The sequence below is a fragment of the Haliotis asinina genome, chromosome 1 (genome assembly GCF_037392515.1).
Source record: "Haliotis asinina isolate JCU_RB_2024 chromosome 1, JCU_Hal_asi_v2, whole genome shotgun sequence".
NCBI lineage: Eukaryota > Metazoa > Mollusca > Gastropoda > Lepetellida > Haliotidae > Haliotis > Haliotis asinina.
This window is the reverse complement of record NC_090280.1, coordinates 40,173,482-40,196,563: the sequence shown is the minus strand read 5'-3', so window position 1 is coordinate 40,196,563 and position 23,082 is coordinate 40,173,482. Positions and strand designations below refer to the sequence as shown.

The following is a 23,082-nucleotide window of genomic DNA, read 5'->3' as shown; positions in this document are numbered from 1 at the left end:
TTATCTTGAAACGTCATTTGTGTTATATAAAATAGTAATTGAACGAAGGATGACTCACTATTTGCTTGAAAATGTTTCACTGGATGGAAATATAGTTAGAGAGCCAGTTCCATACCATCCAGTGATTGTCTTCGGTTATATATTTGTTCGTTGAATATTTAAACATCCCTCGGTTGAATATTTAAACGTCAATCCCTCAACCAAAAAATCCAGTGACTGACCTCATCAACATCGATCTACGTTAAAAGTGCGTTTCGGCCAATTCAGCATGGCTAGACACCTCTTGTCACCTCTAAGCATGTGTTATTAAAAACCCTTACGTCACCAGTGTCTCCTCAGTTTCGTTTCTGTATTCTGTGCTTTTTTGATCACTTTGAATTACTTTCCGAGGATATCTTTTACTAATCTTTATTTTATAGTTCAATTTCATCTTAAAAATAGAATCGCGTTGGGGTCAGGCGTGATTTTACCGCATCAAATGCCCCTAATGAAATATTAGTCACGCACATGAATATGGTTTGATTGAACCACTGATGTTGGAATTTAGTTTGCTTTGGTTAGCGTTGAACGCCGCACTCAGTTTTTGTTTCCGTTATTTGTTTTTGGCTTTGTTTGCTATGTTTGTTTGTTTTTCACATTGGGGGTGGGGTAGGGTAGGGTATTGTATTGTGTGTGTGTGTGTGTGTGTGTGTGTGTGTGTGTGTGTGTGTGTGTGTGTGTTCATGCAAATACATATATATTTGTTTCAATATAGATAGTAAAAATACTAATATGGTGATCCAAAACAGCGACAGTTTCTTTCAAGGAGACACTCTCTCCAGCCACATCTCCAACAGTAATATCAAGTATTCATTAAGTCCGTCAAGCCACTGACAGATAATATGTCTTCGCCAGTCATAGCCGTGACGTCATACCTCGTGTCCCCGTGTAACCTGTAAACTGTGTCGAGTTTCTCACGACGGTGGTAGCCAGGTTGGTGGTGTTTTTAAATCATTTTGATGTTTCTGATGTATTACTGTTTGTACGTGAACCTTTTGCTGTGCTGATGTTTCGAACAGTTGAAATGTGTGGTCACTGAGTTGAGATGATTGTGATAGCTGACTTTGTTAGCAATCGTTAGTCCACACGTGGAGTAGAGTCAGTATTGTGTTGTGTGGTGGTAGCAGAACTAGAAGCAGTAGTATACATTGTTGTAGTACTAGTTGCAGATGTTGCAGCTGTAGCAAAGAGTAGAAACAGTAGTAGTAGTAGTAGTAACAGTAGACGTTGTGGTAATGGCAGTAGTCGGCGTAATGGTTGTTTCGGTAGTGTCGTGGGTAGTAACAATCGCAGTAGGACTGGCCGTAGTAGTGAGTGAATGTAGGTTTAAGCCGCTTTCAACAATATTCCAGATTTATGGCGGCGGTCAGTAAATGTCGAGTCTGGGCCAGACAATTCAGTGATCAACAGCATGACGATCGATCAGTCAATCGGGAACCTATGACATGTGTTCAGCTAGCCTGACCACTCGATCCTGTTAGTCGTCTCTTACGACACGCATAGTCGCTTTTGTGGAAAACATGAGTTGTTGAAGACCTTTTCAACCCTGAATCTACTATGGTCGGCAACAGCAGCAGCAGCAGCAGCAGCAGCAGCAGCAGCAGCAGCAGCAGCAGCAGCAGTAGTAGTAGTAGTAGTGGTCTTGAAACATTCAAGAGATAATTTTCAAGTATATGTAGGTTTTGCTTGTGGTCCGTGACAAATCAGGTGTTATCCTCCAAAAGAGAAAACGTACTTTGATAAACAGCTTTCTTGGGGTGTTGTTAGTCGGGTCTGACGTCTTCTTTTGCTGGTGGATTCAACAGATCCGTGTCTTTCTGTTTTCTACTTTACCTTTATGCGCGATAGGCCGTGCCGGGTTCCTTCCGTGTGTCTAAAACACATATTATATCTAATTGAATTATTACTGAATGTCACAATGCGTGGCATCTGTAGGCGTTCGGAAATGAAATATCTCTGTTCATGTATCAATGCCCGTTGTCCAAAGAAGGTTAAGTATTTCGTAATCGAGGCCACTGTCCAAGGGCCGTGCAATACTTCATATGATTAGGGGCGTTGTCCAATGAAAGTTCAGTATTTCGTATAATGAAGGATGTTGTTGAATGAACGTGCAACATTTCATATAATTATAGCCATTGTCCAAGGACCTTGCAGTATTTCATATACTTAGGGACGATGTCCGATAAACGTTCAGTATTACATGTATTATTTAACCAATGACGCTTAGTATTTCATGATATCTAATCAAATCAAATGAAACTCCATATTTATGTGTCTATGGAAGTAATCAAACGAAAATTCAGTGTTACATGTCGTTGTCCAAGAGTTGTCTGATGAAAGTTTATAACCTATTGAAATGGTAAAAGGTTTCACTGCACTGAAATGAAGTTATTTTTTATTTATATTACACGGTAGTATGCATGCGTACAACATTACGTCTGCGCTCTAGCAAGCAAAAAAACATGTTTGCTGGACAGTTTTCTTCATCTGGCACTGGTCACGTCATTTCTGACGTCACACGTAATATTTTCAAGGTATTGAATTCTTTTACCACCGCCTGCTTAAAACCTGTTACATAACACCCAACCGGTTCTCGCACTGAAACTGCAAACCGGATTTAGTTGTCTGGGAGGAAAACAATAGTTTACTTAACATATGGCCGTTTATGTACTCCATACTCGGCCCAAGCAAGCGATGCCTACTACAGCCTCCGTACACCTAGGCGGTAAGGGTTTAGTAGGTGGTGGCTGTTCCATTCGTTCTGACATTGCCCAAGGCGAATACACTTCGGAATCTCACTTAGGAGTGTAACGAGCTTGTGTGTTGCATTCTGAGGAAATGTATGGCTATTTTGGATGGTCAGAAATGTGTTGATGAAGGGGAAATATGGTTTTCCTGTTGCTTCTCAGATTGTGATAAACATGTTGCGAGGATAGTCTACATTTGTAAGTATTTCTAGAATATCATTTGGTATATCAATGACTTGTATTTTCACGTGCATGTTGTGAACGTTCGTTGAATATCCTGAAACGAGATGATTTCGACTAGCCACGAGAGACTAGTGATATGAATTTTACGTAGTTGTGTCCCTTTCTTGTGTCGGGATCCGCTGTGGTTTTCATTCTCAAGTGCTATCCGATTCAGATTTCTGACTTGTCTTGACGAAATATGAACATATGTGTAAAATCCGTACGAAAATACGCCCAGAATAAACATGAATAAACATGAACATGTTTTGCATAAGCATGAACATAAAACGGTGTCACAATCCTAATTAAGAGCAAACATGTGTCATGAAGTATTATACAAATGGTTCATTATAACAGCACGTGTGTCATATGGATTTTGCGAAACGAGAGGAATTATTCCTGTATATCACGAGTAAAATTCGGGGTAATTAATCCTTTTACCAGTATGTATAATGTGAACCACTGTTGTGAATACAAAAGTACAGCTGTTGTGAAGATTAATCGCTGTGAACACATGTGAACAATCGTCATGAATAAATGTGAACATTTGTCATGAATATATGTCAGCATTCTTTAACTCTTTAATCTGTCAGTATGGAGGGAGATATTATACTGATAAAGGTGTGCATGGCATCGGACATTTTTAGCACAGATAAGCAAACGATCGAGGTGGCGACGCAAAAACCACTAAATCTGACCGTTCACCGTTAAACCCCTAATCACACGAACGGAACACATTTAAGATGCGCATCGGTGAATGCAGGTTTCGTTTTAATCATGATCCGGTTAGGTGTAGATCCCTTTTCCGCCATATTAACCGTTCTTGAAATGTGATAATACCCATTAGCTGCGAGGGGAGTAATCTAAATCGATCCTGATAATTATTATCAGAAACGACGTGACGTCACCCTGTTGAGGCAGATGTTGATAATATCTGCTATATTTCATTTTATCCAGCTCATGAGATTTGTCCGCTGGTTGATTGGCAGGATTTTCATATTTTTAAAGCCCTTAAACTGAACTTAGAAATTTTCATTTGTTTAAATAAATTCGCATTTTAATAATTATGAACTTTATTAGCATGTGGATTATTCAGTGATGACGTACCCATTGTTTTTGTTTGTTTGTTTGTTTGTTTGTTTGTTTGTTTGTTTGTTTATCCCAGTACTTTGTCATAAATCATCATCATCCTTGGTATCCATATTTAGCTGATATCTTCTGGGCAGGTAGAATTGTGGTCAGCCATTTTGTACATAAGAACAATACAAAGTGCTGGTTTCAAATTCGAGGGGAGGGGGTTGTCATTGGTTTTGAGCAAATTTCAAAAGGGTTGGGGCAGGTGTAGGTGTTATTCACACTGTGCTTGCTTCTCCACAAGAACCATCATCAACCCCGATTCATAATTTATGAACGGTCCATAATCTATGGATTGTCTGCCCCAGACTCGATTATTTGCAGACCGCCGCCAAATGGCTAGAATATTGCTGAGTTGACTTGCTGCGTCAAACCACTAACCAAAGCAATGATGGTTTTTATGGAAAGGCAGCGTAAGTGGCGGCGCCCTTACATGGCATTACAAAATCAATGACATTTGATGTATCCCTACCCCGTTCCTTTTTAATGTGTACAAAATTGATGGCCTTTCCCTCTCCTTCCTTCCCCCGCCCCGGGACAAATTGGGAGTTCTCTTCCTAAATTCATCATAAATAATGAACAGTCCCAAAACGTCTAAAACATGCTCCACTTACGGTTTCGCCATGGCAGTGGGGTAGCCCAGTGCTTAAAGCGTTCGCTTGTCACGCCTAAGACGTACTGGGGCCATACTAAGGAACCGGAACTTCCAAATGGTAACACTGACTGTTGGAACAGTTTGAAATGACGCTGTTTAAAGACTCTTTGTTAACAAAGTAAGATGCGTTTGAATTAAAGGTGTTCGTGCTCAGATTGATGCAAGTGCAGTTTTACAGTTATATCCTTAACTTTAAGGGGACAGTGGGTTAGCCCAGTGATTCATACGTTCGCTCGTCACGCTGAAGACCCGTGTTCCATTCCCAACATGGATACAAAGTGTGAAGGCCATGTCTCACTCACTCACTCCGGTTTCATCAAGATGATATAGTAATATGTAACGAGAATACTGTTTCACGCTGTTAACACACGAACGCATATGAGGTTACCCGTGTGAAATTCAGATATCCAAATATTTATGTGGAGTTGTTCTTATTTCCGGGGATCCAAGCTACTGAGGTTCCAAATTACCGGGTTATCGGTGTGTGAGTAATTGGTTGTAGAGTAACATGGTTAGTGCAAGAGGAGTTCAGGATTAAAGGGGTTTTAGATTAGGGGGTTGTAGGTTAACAAGTTCTGCACCAGCGAGGTTCAGGATTAACTGAGTTTTTTATTAAAGGGTACAGGATTAAATGATTGTAGATAAAACATTTAAGGACTAGATATGTTCAGTATTGACGGAATAACAGGTTCCGTATAATAGAAGTTCAAGATTAACATGGATCCCCATTTATTCAAATCATTAATCGTAAACTCCACAACACCCTGATTAGATAATCAAGCATTTAGTACCTTAACTTTATCACGCAGGTTTATCAAAAATAGATTCACGAGCCATTTGTTGGCATATACCAGTGTTTGTTTATTGTCTAGCACTCACCAGGCAAAGCACGGACCGAAGCACGTGCTCAAGTAGAGTCTATATTTGTGCAGTTGTTTAATGCCCTCGCCTTGAAGACAGCTGCTGGCCATTGTCGAAAACACCGATCGCACCCTGGACCCGATATTTTCTCTCAAGGCAGGAATTTCATAAAATTACCCTTCTAGTTCGACTCAGACACAAGAGACTTCCCTAACGTCCGGCAAGAGGGTGATTCCTCAGTCAGCGCAGGTTGAACGGACTATAACTTGCCAAATCCTATATTTCTGTCTGAAAAAAGTGTACATTTGTTATACATTTTATATCATGAATATGTCAACATTCATCAGCACAACCGCTGCCGTCTCCGTCATCATCGTCATCGTCGAAGAGGTGATGGGTTAGTCTTATTGTTAAGGCGTCCGTTCGTCACGCTGAAGACCCGTGTTCGATTCCCTACAAGGATACAGTATGTGAAGCACATTTCTGGTGTCTCAAGCCGTGATAATGCTTTAATAATGCCAAAAGCGGAGTAAAACTAAACTCACTAGGCCTCGTCATCATCAACATCATCATTTTTTACGATTCGAGATGATAAAAGTCGATATGATATAAACAGATTACAAGCTGAAGTTTCGTGTTCCCTTTGTAATAATAAATCATCAATCATTATGGACCGGGTAATGCATGGATATATTCACACTTTCTAACCTTTCACAGTGACAGGCTCGGTGTGTGGGCGGGCCACTGCGCGGAATAACCCGTGGGGATCGTGCCAGGCATGAAACACGTGATATGGACCAGACACACAGTTTGTTCTCAGCCGTTCTCTTTACGCCATCGAAACACTCCCATTATCTCATACTAACTGAAACAAACGAAATTTTACTCAATGTATATAAAAGGCGATTTTATACGATATTTACACCAGAATGGAAATTATAAATTGTAATTATTCCAACAATTGTATTCACAACAGGCTGTTTAGACATAGGGCATTTTGTTTTGCTGGGGGTGGGGGTTAAAGTGGGATTTCTTTCTTTGTAAGTAGCATTAGAGTAGCCGAATTTGTTTATTTTAGGATCAAGGATTAAAAGGAACTTTCCATACTTTGTGTGCACACAGAATAGACGAAATGGTTAGGTAGAATGTCAAGTTGCAAATATGTACAGTCTACCAGTGACGATCCACTCTAGTAGTCTTCAGCTACCACAGCATGTCGACTAACGGGATCGTATAGCCAGGCATATTGATTTAGCTGGTGACATTGTATCCCAGGTGTGTAGATCTATGTTCATGATGTCAATCACTGGGTGTCTTATCCAGACTCTTTTTTACCGATTCTTGTCAGATCTTGTCAGATTCTTGTCAGAGAATGCTGCAGAACGAAAGAAAATGAAAAATCAAACGGAAGATAGAATGGATGACACTACCCATCCCTCCCCAATAACAAAACAAACATTCTCCAACAAGATTAATAACAATACTAAAAACGAACGAAACAAAAATGAAAACAACACAAAAACACTAAGAGATCCAAATCAAACGAAGCAATTACCAAACGCAGAAACGAAAATCAATGATCATAAGCTCAAACACTGCATTGTTTGGTTTAAACAATTATTTAGAGAATGCCATCATGCAGGTCAGACAATGCAGAGAGTTGGTCAATGTTTCAACACACAAACATGTAACAATTACTGGACGGCATGGAACTGCCGCTATTTTGCTAGTGTCCACCACACAGTGAGTCACCCTTGCAGTGTCCAGCAAAAGACAAAAGAAAAGTACGAAATAAATCGTGAGGGGTTTTGATTTATATGTTTCTAAAAGGACACATTACTATGACTCAACAGATATGTCAATATATTGTCAGATGCTTTAGTAACGATGTCATCATCTTCCAGATTCGAACCTTGAACCTATCCCAAGGTTGTAATGACATGTAAAGCAATTTTTCCAAGGATAACAGATGGGAAATAAAACCTGCCCTGACATGCGTGCAGATACACACCTCCATTATCGTACAGGTGGCAACTGTATGCCACCATGTTTGTTTGCCAACGTTTAAAATATTACTGTTCATTGTCCACACATGGCCTTCCTCACATACATGATTACCACAGCAACGACCTTAACCTTTCGACGCCATATTGTTCTCAGCTCGTTACAGGTGTTTGTTGGTTAAATATAAACATAATGACTGTTTGTACAGAACTTTTCAATTTTACGCAGCTTTAGTGATTATTTGTAGCTGGGGCCGTAATGTGGTATTTGAATTTCCAAAGGACCACAATGCCCGTTGAAACATTTTGAAATGACGCTTTTTTGACTAATAGTCAACAAAGGCAGTTTAGTTTGAATTTCAGAATACACATGCATATACATGGAACAATAAGTCACTTAAAGGAATATCTACTTAGGTGCAAGTACAGATGCCTAGTTCAAAATATCCTTAACTGTACGTGGACAGTAGCTTAGCCTAGTGGTGAAAGCGTTCTCCCGTCACGCAGAAGACTCGGGCTCGATTCCCTACATGGGTTCTTTGTATTGAGCCCATTTTTGGAGTCAGCCGCTGTGGTATTGCTAAAATCGGCGTGAAACTAAACTCACTCACTCACTCACTCTCTTACGACACTGTATTTGTGAATCATCTTATCTAGGGTGCTGTTGGTGTGATAATCTTGTGGTTAAAGCGTTCGAGCATCACTCCTACGACCCGGGTTCGATTCCATACATGGGTACTATGTGTGACGCCCAGTTCTGGTGTCCCGCCCTGATATTGCTGGAATATTGCTAACGGCTCCTTCACACGAATTTCGAACAGACACGAATCGAGCAGAATCCGAACTTTAAAAAATGTTTCCATACTTCGAACCGCATTCGGAAGAGAATGTCAGAATTAACAAATTTTTCAAGCTATATAAGAATGCTTTCGGTGACAGGTGGATACATTTTTGTGTGATTCGGGGTCATTTCAAGAGCATCGGGGATACTCTGACTGTATTCTAGGTGTATTCGTTGTACATTTCAGCTGTATTCCAACCTCAATCGAAATATTCCCGTACATTTGAAGCATATTCCACCTGAAGTCCAGCAGTAATCGAGATACATTCCGACTTTCTGATAGGATTTGGAAGTGGCGTGTCTTTTGTGTTCCCCCTCGAAAATATTCAGAATGCATTTCAATGCACTACGAATACTTAGGGCCTATTACTGAATAAATGTCTGTCTGTCTGTCGAATACTTAGAGTGGTGTATGAATGCTTAAAATGCAGTTTGAATGCACCTCATATGCCGTTCGATGTTTTTTTCCACTTTGAGTGAGTTTAGTTTTACGCCGCAGTCAGCAATATTTCAACTATGTGGTGGCGAGTCTGAACTAGACAATCCAGTGGTCAACAGCATGAACATCGATCTGCGCAACTGGGAACCGATGACATCTGTCAACCGAGTCAGCGAGCCTGATCACTCGTTCGCGTTAGTCGCCTCTAACGACAAGCACAGTCGCCTTTTATGGCAAGCATTGGCTGCTGAAGGCCTATTCTACTCCGGGACCTTCAAGGGTCTTTCCACTTTGAATATACCTCGAACGTTTTGAACATGTTCTAAACATTCGGGCATGTGACAAGAATTGACCCGAATGGTTGGAATGCATTCGGAGTGCAGAAAGAAGTTTTAGAATACAGTTCGATTTTCCAGAAATTTCATTCCGACAGCATTCGGGCTCATTCCGCCTCAAGTGTGAAGGGGGTATAACACCGCCGCACCCACTCGCACATTCACTATAAACTTGAAGCATTAGCGGATCAAATATCCAGCGCTCATGCCAATATATGCACCAGTATTAACATAAACAGTAGGAAAATCAGTCATCAAAATCAGGATGCTCGGACAAGCTGTCTGACATGGCACACTTCATTTGTAGGTAAAGATAATCGTTTTCATATTTATTGCTTCTTTGTAAGGATTCTATATCCACATGACAGGCACAAAGCTATTCTCTTAAATCGAAAACAAAGTGTACTGTTTACCGATATTGTGACCAGGTGAATTACTAACATACCGAAACACGAGTCTCATTAACCTATTCAGACAATGACCTACTTTTCAGCCGATCCGAATTTTCTCGTGTGAAAGTGAAAATAAACATCACAAAGAACTCTGGTTACACTGAATTCCAATTCTTTGTTTCATAAGAAAATAGTATTTACAAATGAATTTTAATTTTACACTTTAATAACACCGTATTCTATGTTTTATAGCGAGGTGTAATTAGCATGACCTTAACTAAGACGTCACAGACTGTATCTGTTTGACGAGGTCGTAAAATGATTCACAATGCGTTTCCGCTGATCCGAGCTCGCTGTGCGACAAAGTATGCAGTACAACGCGTTTGCAATGATTAAAATGTGTTACAATATACGGGTGCTTAGATCTATCACATCATACTGATTGTGTATCCAGTTAGATAAATCAGCCTAAATATTTTGGACTGGTTATAATGAGATGGAGCCCAGTCAGCAGGTCACGAGACAGTTGTAAAATCAATGTTTTGACTTGTGAGCATAGGCGGATCCAGAAAGGGGTACAGTGGTGCACCTTTTGGGTTCTGTGAAATCTTACCAGTGTCCTTCTTGAGAGGCACGTAGATGTTGGTATTCAAGTGAAAGACAAATATTATGGATGGCTAGTGTTTGTTTACTGTGGCTGCATATACACAGGTGAAACATCCAGTCCATTCGACATACGACCAAAGGATCACATCTGTACAAAAATAGACCATGAATCAGCTCGCTCAGAGCATATCATGAAAAACACTTATCACTCCACTGATTGGCAACAATCAGCCATTTTAACCTCTAATGTCCATGAGTGGCGCAAGCGCAAACTATCAGAGTCTTTAATGATAAGAAAATTACCTCAACATAAGAAAACCTCAACTGAACAGAGATCAAGGAGTGTACCTACCCAGTGCCTGGGAAGTCAGATCATTACTGTCTTCTACCCGGGTCTGCTAATCACTTGTATAAACTCTTCCCTTGTGTAAACAATATACCAATTGTCTGGACATCTCGCCCTCTCACCACATGCTTCTTTTTCATTTATTGTATATACATGCATCATTGGCTTTTTGTAGAATTAGTATATTTTATAATAATACCGATAATAGTTCATTTATCATATGCATTACTCTATGCACAATGCATGCTCGAAGCGCCCAAACAAGCTGATTATTATTACCCCGGTTAACCCAATGATGTATCTTGTCTGTATCAGTTCACCTGACGAAGAGGCAAGGAATAGCCCAGAAACGTTGTGACGTACATTAAACATGTAGTTCCTGTCCATAATGTTTGTTTTTTTATTTATCAGTATCCTTTCATTCCAGCTTTGATTCCAGATCATGTTAAAATATGCTTCATTTTGATGGCTAACATCAGGAGAACTGATAATAGCAACCCCTTCTTTCAGATAACAATAGACTTTTTTCCTGCATTACATCCTGATTTTTAAACGTCCGTGTTGATACATGTCCGTAAGTGGAATTTATCCAGCAACATGTACCCACTTAGGCGGATATGGGGGCTTGTGTTTTATGTAGAAAATATCTTTATTGTGCAACTGGTACGCTTTGTTTGAATATGAGAGTGACACTGGCTCTTCACTGCTTTGAAGCACATCAGGATGTTAGCATAATGAAGAAGGGCAGACCAAATCGGGGCATCAATGAACAAGGATGTCACAGAGATATTCCTAGAATTGATTGAGAAACTGTAGAAGTTTTACTTAAATGAGTACGTTGAGATAAAATTCTCTTAGAACAGTCAATGTGTCTTTCCAGTACTTTGCGAGACCTCCTTACACAGCAATACATGACTGAATTCGCCTAGGTACATTACCGATCAAAGTTTGTAGGAAGTGTCAGCGTATCCAAATATTCGACCACTTCTTTCTTCATAGCCTCAATATTTCTGTGTCCTGTTTGGTTTATTCAACCATACCCCGAGGTCTTATAAATAAACGAGTATGGGCCAGATACCAGTGACTTGGCATTACTTCAGACAACAGCGACATGATGGCTTACATAGACTTAAGGAGACAGTAGTAAGTTAAACGTTTTTTTAAAAATCGCGCACTACCTGTCGTGCTGTCTGTCAGTGGACATATCCATGGAAAATCATCTTAAACCTCGGTAACGGCCTTCCGTAGCATGTAGACGTTGTAACTGGATGAAGCAATACGATCCTTGAGGTTCGGAGGCCGGATTCCAATTAATCTTTAGCAACTCATGCTTGCTGTAAGACGCGTAGACCGACAAATCGGGTGGTCAGGCTCGCTGATGTCCAACATGCGTAGACCGACAAATCGGGTGGTTAGGCTCGCTGATATCCAACTTGCGTAGATCGACAAATCGGGTGGTCAGGCTCGCTGATATCCAACATGCGTAGACCGACAAATCGGGTGGTCAGGCTCACTGATATCCAACTTGCGTAGACCGACAAACCTGGTGGTCAGGCTCGCTGATGTCCAACATGCGTAGACCGACAAATCGGGTGGTCAGACTCGCTGATATCCAACTTGCGTAGACCGACAAATCGGGTGGTCAGGCTCGCTGATGTCCAACATGCGTAGACCGACAAATATGGTGGTCAGGCTCGCTGATGTCCAACATGCGTAGACCGACAAATCGGGTGGTCAGACTCGCTGATGTCCAACATACGTAGACTGATGCTGGTGAACACTGGATTTACGTCCAGACTCGATAACATACAGCCAGTGTCACTCTCATATTTAAACACTGTCATATAGCTGGAATACTGCTGAGTGCTGCTTTCAGCAACAAGCAAACAAGACACTGCATTTAAGAAAACCAAACACTGCACAAGAAAACAAATCCAAAAATTAAAATCTTTATTCTTTTTTAATAGATTTGAACACTGTGCCGGGCTGTCTCTCTTAGTTGTGCCAGGATCTAGTGAACACGTATTCCAATCCCAAATTCGTTCCGATTATAACAGTTTGTCAGGCCTCGGTATATCAGAGTAGCGTGCAGTTTTCCTCTATTTACCAGACCGTGATAGGCCTGAATCTTTCAGAACCATGGAACGGTTTAACTCAGTGGGTGAGTGAATATGTTTTTTACGCTACACTTCACCTCGGTCTTCGGAGTGACGAGCGAACGTGTTGAACTCTATGTTTTCATAGCAACATTATAAACAATCACATTTCCCTCCTATTTCTCCCGAGCTGAGACCGGGTCAGAATAGTTTCTTTCGCAACCAATGTTGCAATCATCAAATTCCCCGTGTCATGTTCTAAATTCCCATTTAGGTATCAGCTTAATCAAAGGACACTTTTACATTCCAAGCATGGATAGACACTTTAATTTCCGTGTGCATTTTTATGATATACATCATTCGAGTCCCTTGTCATCCCCCACGTCAGAACTGCATATATTACCACGCCCAGAAGTAAATGGTAGGCAGCTTTCACTACACCTTCACTACATGAAGATGGCGTGATTTCACCGCCGAGTACAGTGATGATATGTCTTCACGAAAGAAACTGTCAGGCGCTCAGATCTTCAGTAAAAATCTAGTGGGATCTGTTTTTTCTTGGGTATCATACCATATCGTGCTCAGCAAGATAGTGAATGTCAAAGGAGATCACAACTGGGGACGTTTCTAATCCCCAACCCCACAGACAGGTGTAACAGAGTTAGTGAGTGTGCTGGTATTTTACGTCACTTGTAGCAATTGTCCAGCAACATCACGACAGGGGGAACTAGAATGACCTTCGCACATTGTACTCAAGGAAGCGAACATTGTACCCATGGAACTTTGACAATATTGTATCACATGATGACGCTGACTGTTTTTAATAATTTTGTGATCAGATTAGAAATGCCTTACACAGAATAACTCTCAAATCAAGAAAACCGTTCACCGTGTGTCTTGTAAGAACTTGCAAAAGTCTTACGCAACCCAGAAATACGTACTTATATGTACATAAATTACATTAGACATGTATTTTCTCCATGTAGACCTGGGCCTCCTTTCAACAGGAGATGGCGGTAAGTCACTAGGGTAACATTTATGTAATGTATCAACAGTTTTCGAGTCAGTTAAGATAGGAAATCCAAGCATGCCTTTAATGATGTGCCTGTGTATACGACATACGCTAGGATCGCCCGCTGTGAACAATATTTCGGTCATATCAAGGCGTTTTAACAAATGTCATTCGTTGCAGCCAGTGTGCGAAATAGTCACCGGCCCGCTAGACCGTGGCTGGTAAAAAACCAACCGGGACAGTAAATTTCTACAGTCACTGGCCCGAGTGGCCAGTGTATTTCCATGGGGTCATATGGAAATGTAGCACCGTCACTGACTTGTTAAGTTATAATATACACTTTTAAATCATGCACGATAATGACCTGATATAAATGTTCATCATACTATATACTATAATATACTACTAAATATTTGTATAGCGCCGGTATCCAGTTGGTTCAACTGCTCAAGGGCGCTTTGATTTTCCCTCGATCATTGGATGCCCATCACAACGGTACATAGTATTTTCAATCTTTTCAATCCTGGGGATCATACAACTCTTGCAGCCTACCAGGCGAGTTAATGTGGCTTTTCCATCCTTACGAGTTACCCATTCACAGCTGGGTGGACTGGGACACATAGTCACAGTACTTTGTCCATGTTTGCTGCACGTAGTTGTCCCCGCAACTAGGTGTTTGTACGTATTCGTGTGGCCACCATCTGGTCATCTACCACCGGATTTGTGAGTTCTTATAAGTCCACAGGGTTGTGTACTGTATACTGGTTTAATGATATGTTGTTGTTTTTTATTTTTATTTTGATGAGTTACTTTCAGACATAGCTACCTCGACTGTCTAGCAACATTTGGCAGCTATTTCGCACGATGGTCACAGCTTACAGATTCAGTCATGGTAGTTCCGGATCAAAGTTAGTCAGTTGCTTAAAGTGGCAGCTCACCTGAACCGCTGATCTGGTCTGGTTTGGTCTTCTGTCAAGTTAATACCTGGGCCTCCTTTCATAAAGCACTAAGATGATCGTAAATAACTAAGGTAACCTCAACGCTTGGTTAAAGAATGGGCGATAAGGTTAGCCTTAGTAAAGGTTGCTTCGTGAAAGGAGCACCTGGACTGTCTACTACTGACTTCATTATGTGCAGATTTCCGTCGTGTTGGTACTAGCATGTGAAAATATAATTTAGAAATATTGTTCACGATCATATGTTATTGGAAATATTATCGACGAACTGTCCACAGTCTTGAACCTGCCAAGGGTTACAAGTCACAATCAGCATCGGTCATAATCCGGGACCAGTATATCTTAAGCTAACAGAGCCAAGGTGCAGTACGTTATCTGTATTGTATGTTCATATTCCATGTCGGACAAATCACGTGCTTGCTACATATACCTTCGTGACATATTCGCAACTGGTCACCCATTACACACATTTATCGTTGATGCTTCGGTCAAACTAAATGATATAATCACAAGTTCACAATAACAACTTTATCGTCAGTTTAATCAGTGAATGAGATTGCCTGTGATAGCGGGAAAAGGTATAAGTTATGAACGACAGACAGTCACAAATCTTTCGGTGACAGTCTAATAAACTCACGTTTATTAACTCAGGTAAGAAATTGCATCTTCTACTTTGTCAAATATTTGTCATATGACGAGTATCACTTGTGACCCTTGGCATGTACCAGATTATCCATATTCGTAAAGATCCGGGTTAGAGTTGGTTTTCAGTAACCCATACTTGTCACTGACTTGGTTGGCACGTGTCATCGTATCCCAATTGCATAGATGAGTGCTCATGATTTTGATCACTGGATTATCTGGTCAGGATTCGCCGCGATATATTGTTGAGTGTGCTGTAAAACTAAACCCATTCATTCAGATAGTTCCCCAGGGTCAGTTAGTCCAAAATATATTTATATATAATATAATATTTTAATAAAAAATGAGAGAACTTTTAAAAGCGAACATGACTACTCTTGCTTGATCTGACTCATTGTTTGAAACACAGTTTTGTTTTGTTATTATGTAGTGTCCAAAATTACATTTTATTGAATTCTATTTGGTTTCACAGGAATGGAGTTCTGACGATCTGAAGCTCTCAATTAGAATGCCGCCATCTTGTCAGTGATGTTCTGTATGAGCCGTTGCCATGACGATCATCTACCAATACCGGGTGGCGACAACGTCACTAGGGGGCTTTGTCAAGCTCCTTGCAGCGTGGAAGGGAAGCGTCTACAAGCTGATGTTCAAAGAGATGTTGATATTTGGGTGTATGTACACATCGATCAGCCTGTTGTATCGCCTGCTGCTTACGGAACCTCAGAGAAGGTAAGGAATTACTGGTATATTTATCATTTGTGTCGCGCTCAGCAACGTTCTGTCTGTAAATAATCGAGCCTGGGCCGAACAATCAAGCGATCATTCATCGATCTACGCTTGAACATCGATATATATAGTTTGGATACGATGACATGCGTCATTATAATACAGTCGAACCCTGTTTATCCGGACGTTTTGGTTTCTCTGGAAAATCGTGCGGTATAGCGTCTTCATGATGAGAAACGCTCTTTTGAAACTGGACAGGTGATGTCTACCTCACAGTAACAAGAAGAAAAAGACTACGAAAGGTACATTTACATTTTGACAAAACACCTCTGATCCAAATAGCATTTGTTTCTTGTTTGTTTGTGGTAGCCTAGTGGTTACAGCGTTGCCATGTCACGCCGAAGACCCGAGTTCGATTCCCCACATGGATACAATGTGTCTATTTCTGGTCACGCCCGTGATATTGCTAGAATGTTGTTAAAACTAGCGTAAAACCCAACCCACTCACTCACTGTAAATATGTGCTTGAATATTACTTGAAGGTCCGGGGTATAACAGGCCTTCAGGAACCCATGCTTGCCATAAAAGGCGACTGTGCTTGTCATAACAGGCGACTAGCAGAATCGGGTGGTCAGGCTCGCTGACTCATGTCATCGGTTCCCAGTTGCGCAGATCGATGTTCATGCTGTTGATCACTGGATTGTCTGGTCCAGACTCGATTATTTGCAGACCGCCACCATATACAGCCGAACCCCGTTTATCCGGACGTTTTTGTTTCTCTCGAAAATAGTCCTGATAGCGAGACGTCCGGTTAACTGGATCAAACAAACAAATTCATGTACGTATATCAATAAATCAACTGTCAATAGTAATAACAGTGAATCATCATAGCATATAAAATGTACCGTTAATAGCGGGAAAGAGTGGGGCGCGGAACTAAATTCATTCACTCAACGGCAGGTTAGTGAGAAGTGAAGATTTATCGGTGTATGGTATTTTTTCAAAGAAAGGCTACATTTTCACAATCTTTATTTGCGAACGATTCGGATGATGATGATGATGATAAAAAAAATTGTGTTTAGAGTTTTTGTCACAGTTTCAAATGGGGCCACCTTTGTTATATCTGTCATTCGTTATATGCATGTATTTCACAAATGTAGTTTAATGTACTATCATTAGCTGATCAAATCATGAAAATATTCAAAAATGAAATGAATGAAACTTCCAAACAAAGTCTTGGTTATTGCATCAATGATCGTTTTTGGTGTGAAAACATTTCAATTGTTATTGGGTTATTATGTTTCTGTCGTTGTACGTGTCGTCATTCATTCATTCATGTATTCGTTCATTCATGTATTCATTCATTCATGTATTCATTCATTCATTCATTCATTGGCCAAGTGGTTAACGCGTTTGGTCATCACGCCGAAGTCCCGGGTTCGATTCCTCACATGGGTATAATGTGTGAAGCCCATTTGTAGTGTCCCCCTCCTTGATATTGCCGGAATATTGCTAAAAGCGGCGTAAAACGACACTCACTCACTCACCCATTCATTCATGTCAAAACAAGGAAACGATATTAATACATTTTTTTCAGTTTCGATAATACACTAAACCCTGTACATGGTCACTCAGCACTCTGACTGTCCAATTGTCTAAGTGATTACAATACGCTATGCTTCCCTTTTGGTGCCAGAATCCTGCGACTATAAGTTCTAATCCAAGTACGACTTGGCTATATCCTTGATTAAACCCGTAAACGTCTATTGCGTTGTATAACGTTTTGGTTTTTCTGTGATGAAGATGACAAGTTGTGATACAACTGAAGTACTATTCAAAGTGGACCCAGCTCACTCACTTACTCACTCGCCATTGTCCAACAGATCCCAACTGCATCCCGTCATCTGTTGTTCCCTTTGTCTTTTTCTGCCATTCTCTCTTTCCCTCTAATTGAGACTGTGCTAGTTTATTATCAGTTAATCATCATTATAATTACTTCATCGAAAAAGCTTTGAATTAAATGCCCGATAAGACGACGAGGGCTCAGAATATGTAATTCTGTATAAAACCTCTAACTGGGACAATTTATCATTAGATATTTTTTATTGAAAATGTTGTGGCAAATAATAACTGCATAGACAGAGAAGGTAAGGAATCTGTCAAGTCACATTTCTGAACAAGTGTTGTTTCTACACGCGACAGTCTGGCTATAGTATTACGTCATCAACTCACCTCCATCTTGAAAAAATCTTGTCAACGCTGCTGCTGAATATTACCACACTTAGTATTAAAATATGCAATGGCCAACTCTGATCGTGAAAAACTCAAGCGTCAAAAAGATATATACCTGTGCCATTAATTCTGTTAACCGACATTTACCTTGTCTCATATGAATACAAAACGCCAGCATTTCTTTCAGGGTATAAAAAAAAGAAATCTGAGCTTTTTGCACTGATCCGCCGATCTTAAACATCCAAATGTATAAAAGTGCTGACGGAAAACATCGCTTTGGCAGTGAAAATTTGCAATGAACTATAATTGTCAGATTTGGGATTTAAAATACATACCAGATCAGGTCTTGGTTGACACCTTTCCGGGTCCAAATCAATCTTTACAATGAAGCATTCTTGGTATGCATCAGTGATAGTTCTGGTGCTTGAAAAATACGGATTATTGGGTTATCATATTCTGTGTTGCTCTGCATTCACTCTTTCATCCATTTTGCTTTTCTAGCTGTATATGTGGCTTTTGGTTTGAAGGCTGGAATGTTAGGAACTGAATCTTTTTAGGATTTTTTCATAAAATATCTGTCCAAGACAACATCCATCATCACATTCATTGTTTCGCAAAGTCCGAAACTGAAAGGAAACATTTATAGCGTGGATATTCTGATAGCTGTGTTCAAGCCGACCTACATCACATTGAGCTTTCATCACTCATTCTGGTACAGCTGTGATAAAAGTACGTTGCTATGTTACTGGATAATTCTTGAACGGAAACAAGGTCAGTTGAAATAAGTCAGGGACCAGCCCTGTTTATTAATGGTCATGAATGGCATTAATACATTTCCGTAAGAGCCTCAGAAAACATTAGTTAAGTGTTTTCGACAACCGACATTATACTTGCCGACATAAATGACGCCCGCAGCATTTGTAAGCAGGTATAAAGAGGGTGGCACCAGTTATATGTACAAACGTTCCGTCAGACTGAACGATCTAAAGTCAAGTGGAGAAATATAGCTACTTTCGAAAGAAATAAAGCTAGCTGAATATGTGGAAATTAGGATTTGCAATTATTTCACATATCTTACTGAGATCTTTAAACTTGAAATCACGTGTTTTCTACTCAAGAGGATAAACACTGCGTGAAGCATTACCGAACAGGTTTCAAATGAAGTAATTATAGGCGGGGTGCCCACCAGGTTTTACTAACATTCATAAACGCAGACTAAAATATATCATCACTTCCAATTGAGGACGATTTTACTTTCCACCGAATCACTGCACTGTTAATGTGAAAAAAACATGAGTTCGGGTACGACCTCTCTGTCGGCCGTAGAGAGCTGTAGTGCTACCGAATACAGTGTTAAACAACAAATAGATCGATTCTGTAGGTAGATGCCGATGTGGTCAGTCACTAGAACAGTGTGGTCGTGAGAGGCGACCAACGGGATCGGGTGGGCCGGTTCGCTGAACAGTCATCGCATGCCAGTTGCGTGTATCGATGGTCATGCTGTTCGTCACCTGATTGTCTGGTCTAGATTATTTACAGACCGCCTATACAGGCAGAAGTTTGCTCATGCAGCGTCAAACAACAAACAAATGTTTGCAGCCACATAGATGATAGACACTAACCAATTCATTACGGAGTATTTCATGAATCAAATTCCAATCCGTTGCTCTTTTTGCACAATACTTATACAGAGACGAAGAGTTGGTCCCGTGGATAGTGTTCAAACCAGGGTTCGAATCCTTACATGGCCAATTTATAATTTCCGATAGTGCATGACGGCGTTGCTTATAAATTCCAGTTAAATCTCGTATTCCGTTCATCCATATATGCACTGAAACAAATATCTTTGATAGAAAGAGCTCAGTGGATAGTGCTCTGTCGTCACTCAGATCCGGGTTCAGTGCATGTTTCAGAAAAAAGAACACGGACATATCATTGTGATGACAGTTCAGACACAAGGATATGGCAAATAGATATAAGTGCATAATAATTAACATCTGAAAAGTGTTGAGGTTTTGAATTACAGAGGGCCAAGCTCCCATTTATACTCTCGAGTATTAACATTCACGCCCTTCATGTTGTACTTTTATAGAAACGCATTAAAAGTATATACTGGAAGCAGATCATGAACGACTTTGTACTATTCCGATGATAATATAGGTGCTTTGGCAATGGTTTAGGTTTGGAGCTGGCTCACTGATTGTAATCTATGTTGACAGACTGATTACATCCTCGATGAATATAGATGATAATGTAGAGGACGGAGACGACCCCGTTAATAATAGTGATGATGATGACGACGATTGTGATGACGATGTTGAGGATAGTGACGATGACGATGTTGAGGATAGTGACGACGACGATGATGATGACAACGACGTTGTCGATGATCATGACGATGATGATGATGATGATGACGATGATGATGATGATGATGATGATGATGACGAGGAGGTGGAAGGTGGATGACAAGACGTTATTTCTACAGGTGATATCTATGTAGCCACAATGTCCAGTACCACATATTTAGTCAAGACTAGTCGTGTCTCTCATCTCTCCACCTTATCCCGTCACCCCAACATTCGTCAACCCACTAACCCAGGTCGTTTGTGACCATATCACAACCACCTGGCTGTAAAATATGACACAACCTATGTCTGGGTGTCGGCACAGAAGCTGTACGCAAAGCTCTGAAGACTTGTAATACAGCACACTGACAGTTATGAGCGCGTTGTCTGTAACATGGAGCCCTTCTACATGCTGACCTATATTCATCATTTAGAGAATGATGAGAATTTTTTTTAAAAATGTCTTATTTAAGATTTGCTAATTATGTTTGCAATTTGACACATTTTTTAAAGAAAATAATTATTATATGTTGTTTTTTTTTTAGTAAAGATTGGCACATGGGCGTTAGCGTCTGATATTTTATGAGGGATGGACACAACAGGACATTATCACGAAGTCAGTGGTTGTAAATAAAAAAATAGTAAATCACATTACATTTAATAATAATGAGTGATTGAGTATGATTTACGCTGCTACCCCACCGCCCCGTTAACAATAAGCATAAACGTTACACCAAATAGGATTGTCTTCATTTTAACGTTTGAATACAAAGAAAACGTTAAATCAAAACTTGTTTTATTTTAGGCGCACACTTTTCATCCTTGGCGACTGTGTAAGTATACAAGGTGACCTCGAGATGGGTCACCGCGACCGTCGACCGTCACCTGAACATCAAACGTTTCACTCCCTACACTGTGCATAAAGCAGGAGCAGTCTGGAGCTAACGACCCCCATTCAGTTTTAACGAGTTGATCTACACGTACTTCCTGTTGCCGTCGTTCTAATCCCTTATTTGAAATTTAACTATAATTGAAAATTGAAATATAAGTACATGCACCGATACGCAGACCTGACCTGAAAATAGACACACAGAGGAAACAAGGGACCGGCCATAATGTATTGCTGGGGATGATGATGATTTTTATGAGGACGGATATGCAATGTGAATTACACACACACACACACACACACACAGAGAGAGAGAGAGAGAGAGAGAGAGAGACACACACACAGACAGACACAGACACTCACAGACGCAGACACACACACACACAGACAGACAGACAGACACACACACACACACACACACACAGAGAGACACACACACACAGACACAGACACTCACAGACGCAGACACACACACACACACTTAAAAGTTAAGTACAAAGTGAGTGACACCTACATGTCCTGTACAAAATCAATGACGACCCGAAGTACATGTGTACTAAACTGATGATTCAACCTTTCTCACTTCCTCCCCAGAACAAAATTACCCACTCCCCTTATAATCACACACAAAGCACGCAGGTGCGCACAAACGCACACACAAACACGCACGCACGCACGCACGGACGCACGCCCACACACAGAGGCCACGCCCCACCTCAGCCGAAAGCTATGTTGAATTATCACCAATCAAAAATTAGGAACAATGTTTATGTTCTATTTAAATACGGGTAAAACCACACGTCGTTGTTTGTTTGACTGGTTATTTCTTGTTTAACATTGCGCCCAGCAATATTCACATTATAAGACAGTCTGTGTGTCTGGACCAGTCATTCCAGTAGTTAGGATCGTGAACCTCGATCTGTGCTGCACTGATAGGATGACATGCATCAACCTGATTGTATATATAAAAATAAACAACCTTAGCTACTTTGAGTGTATGTAAAGCGAGTTAAGGACACCTTAGCTCTAACAGCGGCCAGTTCAGTAAGCTCGACTAACCAATCCTGTTAGTCGCCTACTACGTGCAGACAGGTTGCTGAAAATCAGTTCTAAGCTGGATCTTCTCGGGGTCATTCAGAGCATCCGCCACTAATTTTAAACCAACCTTTCGGAGCCACGCTCTGTTCCGTCAGACATATTCTTGTGTAATGGATGAGGGAACACTAGAAATAGTTTCACGTGTTCAAACAAAAAGAGGAATCGAACTTGGGTCTTTAGTGCATCGAACGAACATTCTAACTACTTAACTAACTACTACCCCACCACGTAACTGAGAAATCCTTGATGTGCAGCTATTACCCGTGTGAAGAGTATGGAATTGTTTAAAAAGAATTTTTGAATGCGTCTAAGTTTTATCTTAAGAAACTACATAATCAACACCGACGGGTGATTCTCTTCGTTTTCGATCTACGTCAATTCAGTTTGAATAGTAGTTGATTTTTTAACAATTTATTTTCACAGGAACATGACCCGCTCTGTCTTGTACAGATATTCAGATTTG

General features: G+C 40.5%; 1 protein-coding gene across 4 annotated transcripts in view; it reads left to right on the top strand.

Annotated features, from left to right (window-relative positions):
- Positions 1–932: 932 nt before the first annotated feature.
- The window catches only part of LOC137291299 (bestrophin-4-like), a 41,724-nt gene continuing 19,574 nt past the window's right edge, over positions 933–23,082 (top strand). For 2 of the 4 annotated variants that reach the window (XM_067822626.1, XM_067822612.1), the window contains exons 1-2: positions 14,199–14,758; positions 15,799–16,055. In XM_067822626.1, the coding sequence (XP_067678727.1) occupies positions 15,877–16,055 (179 nt within the window). In that variant the 5' untranslated portion in view covers positions 14,199–14,758; positions 15,799–15,876. Of the gene's footprint in view, positions 973–2,658; positions 2,985–14,198; positions 14,759–15,798; positions 16,056–23,082 lie in introns of those variants that run through there. The other 2 variants (XM_067822619.1, XM_067822604.1) reach the window with 2 other exon arrangements.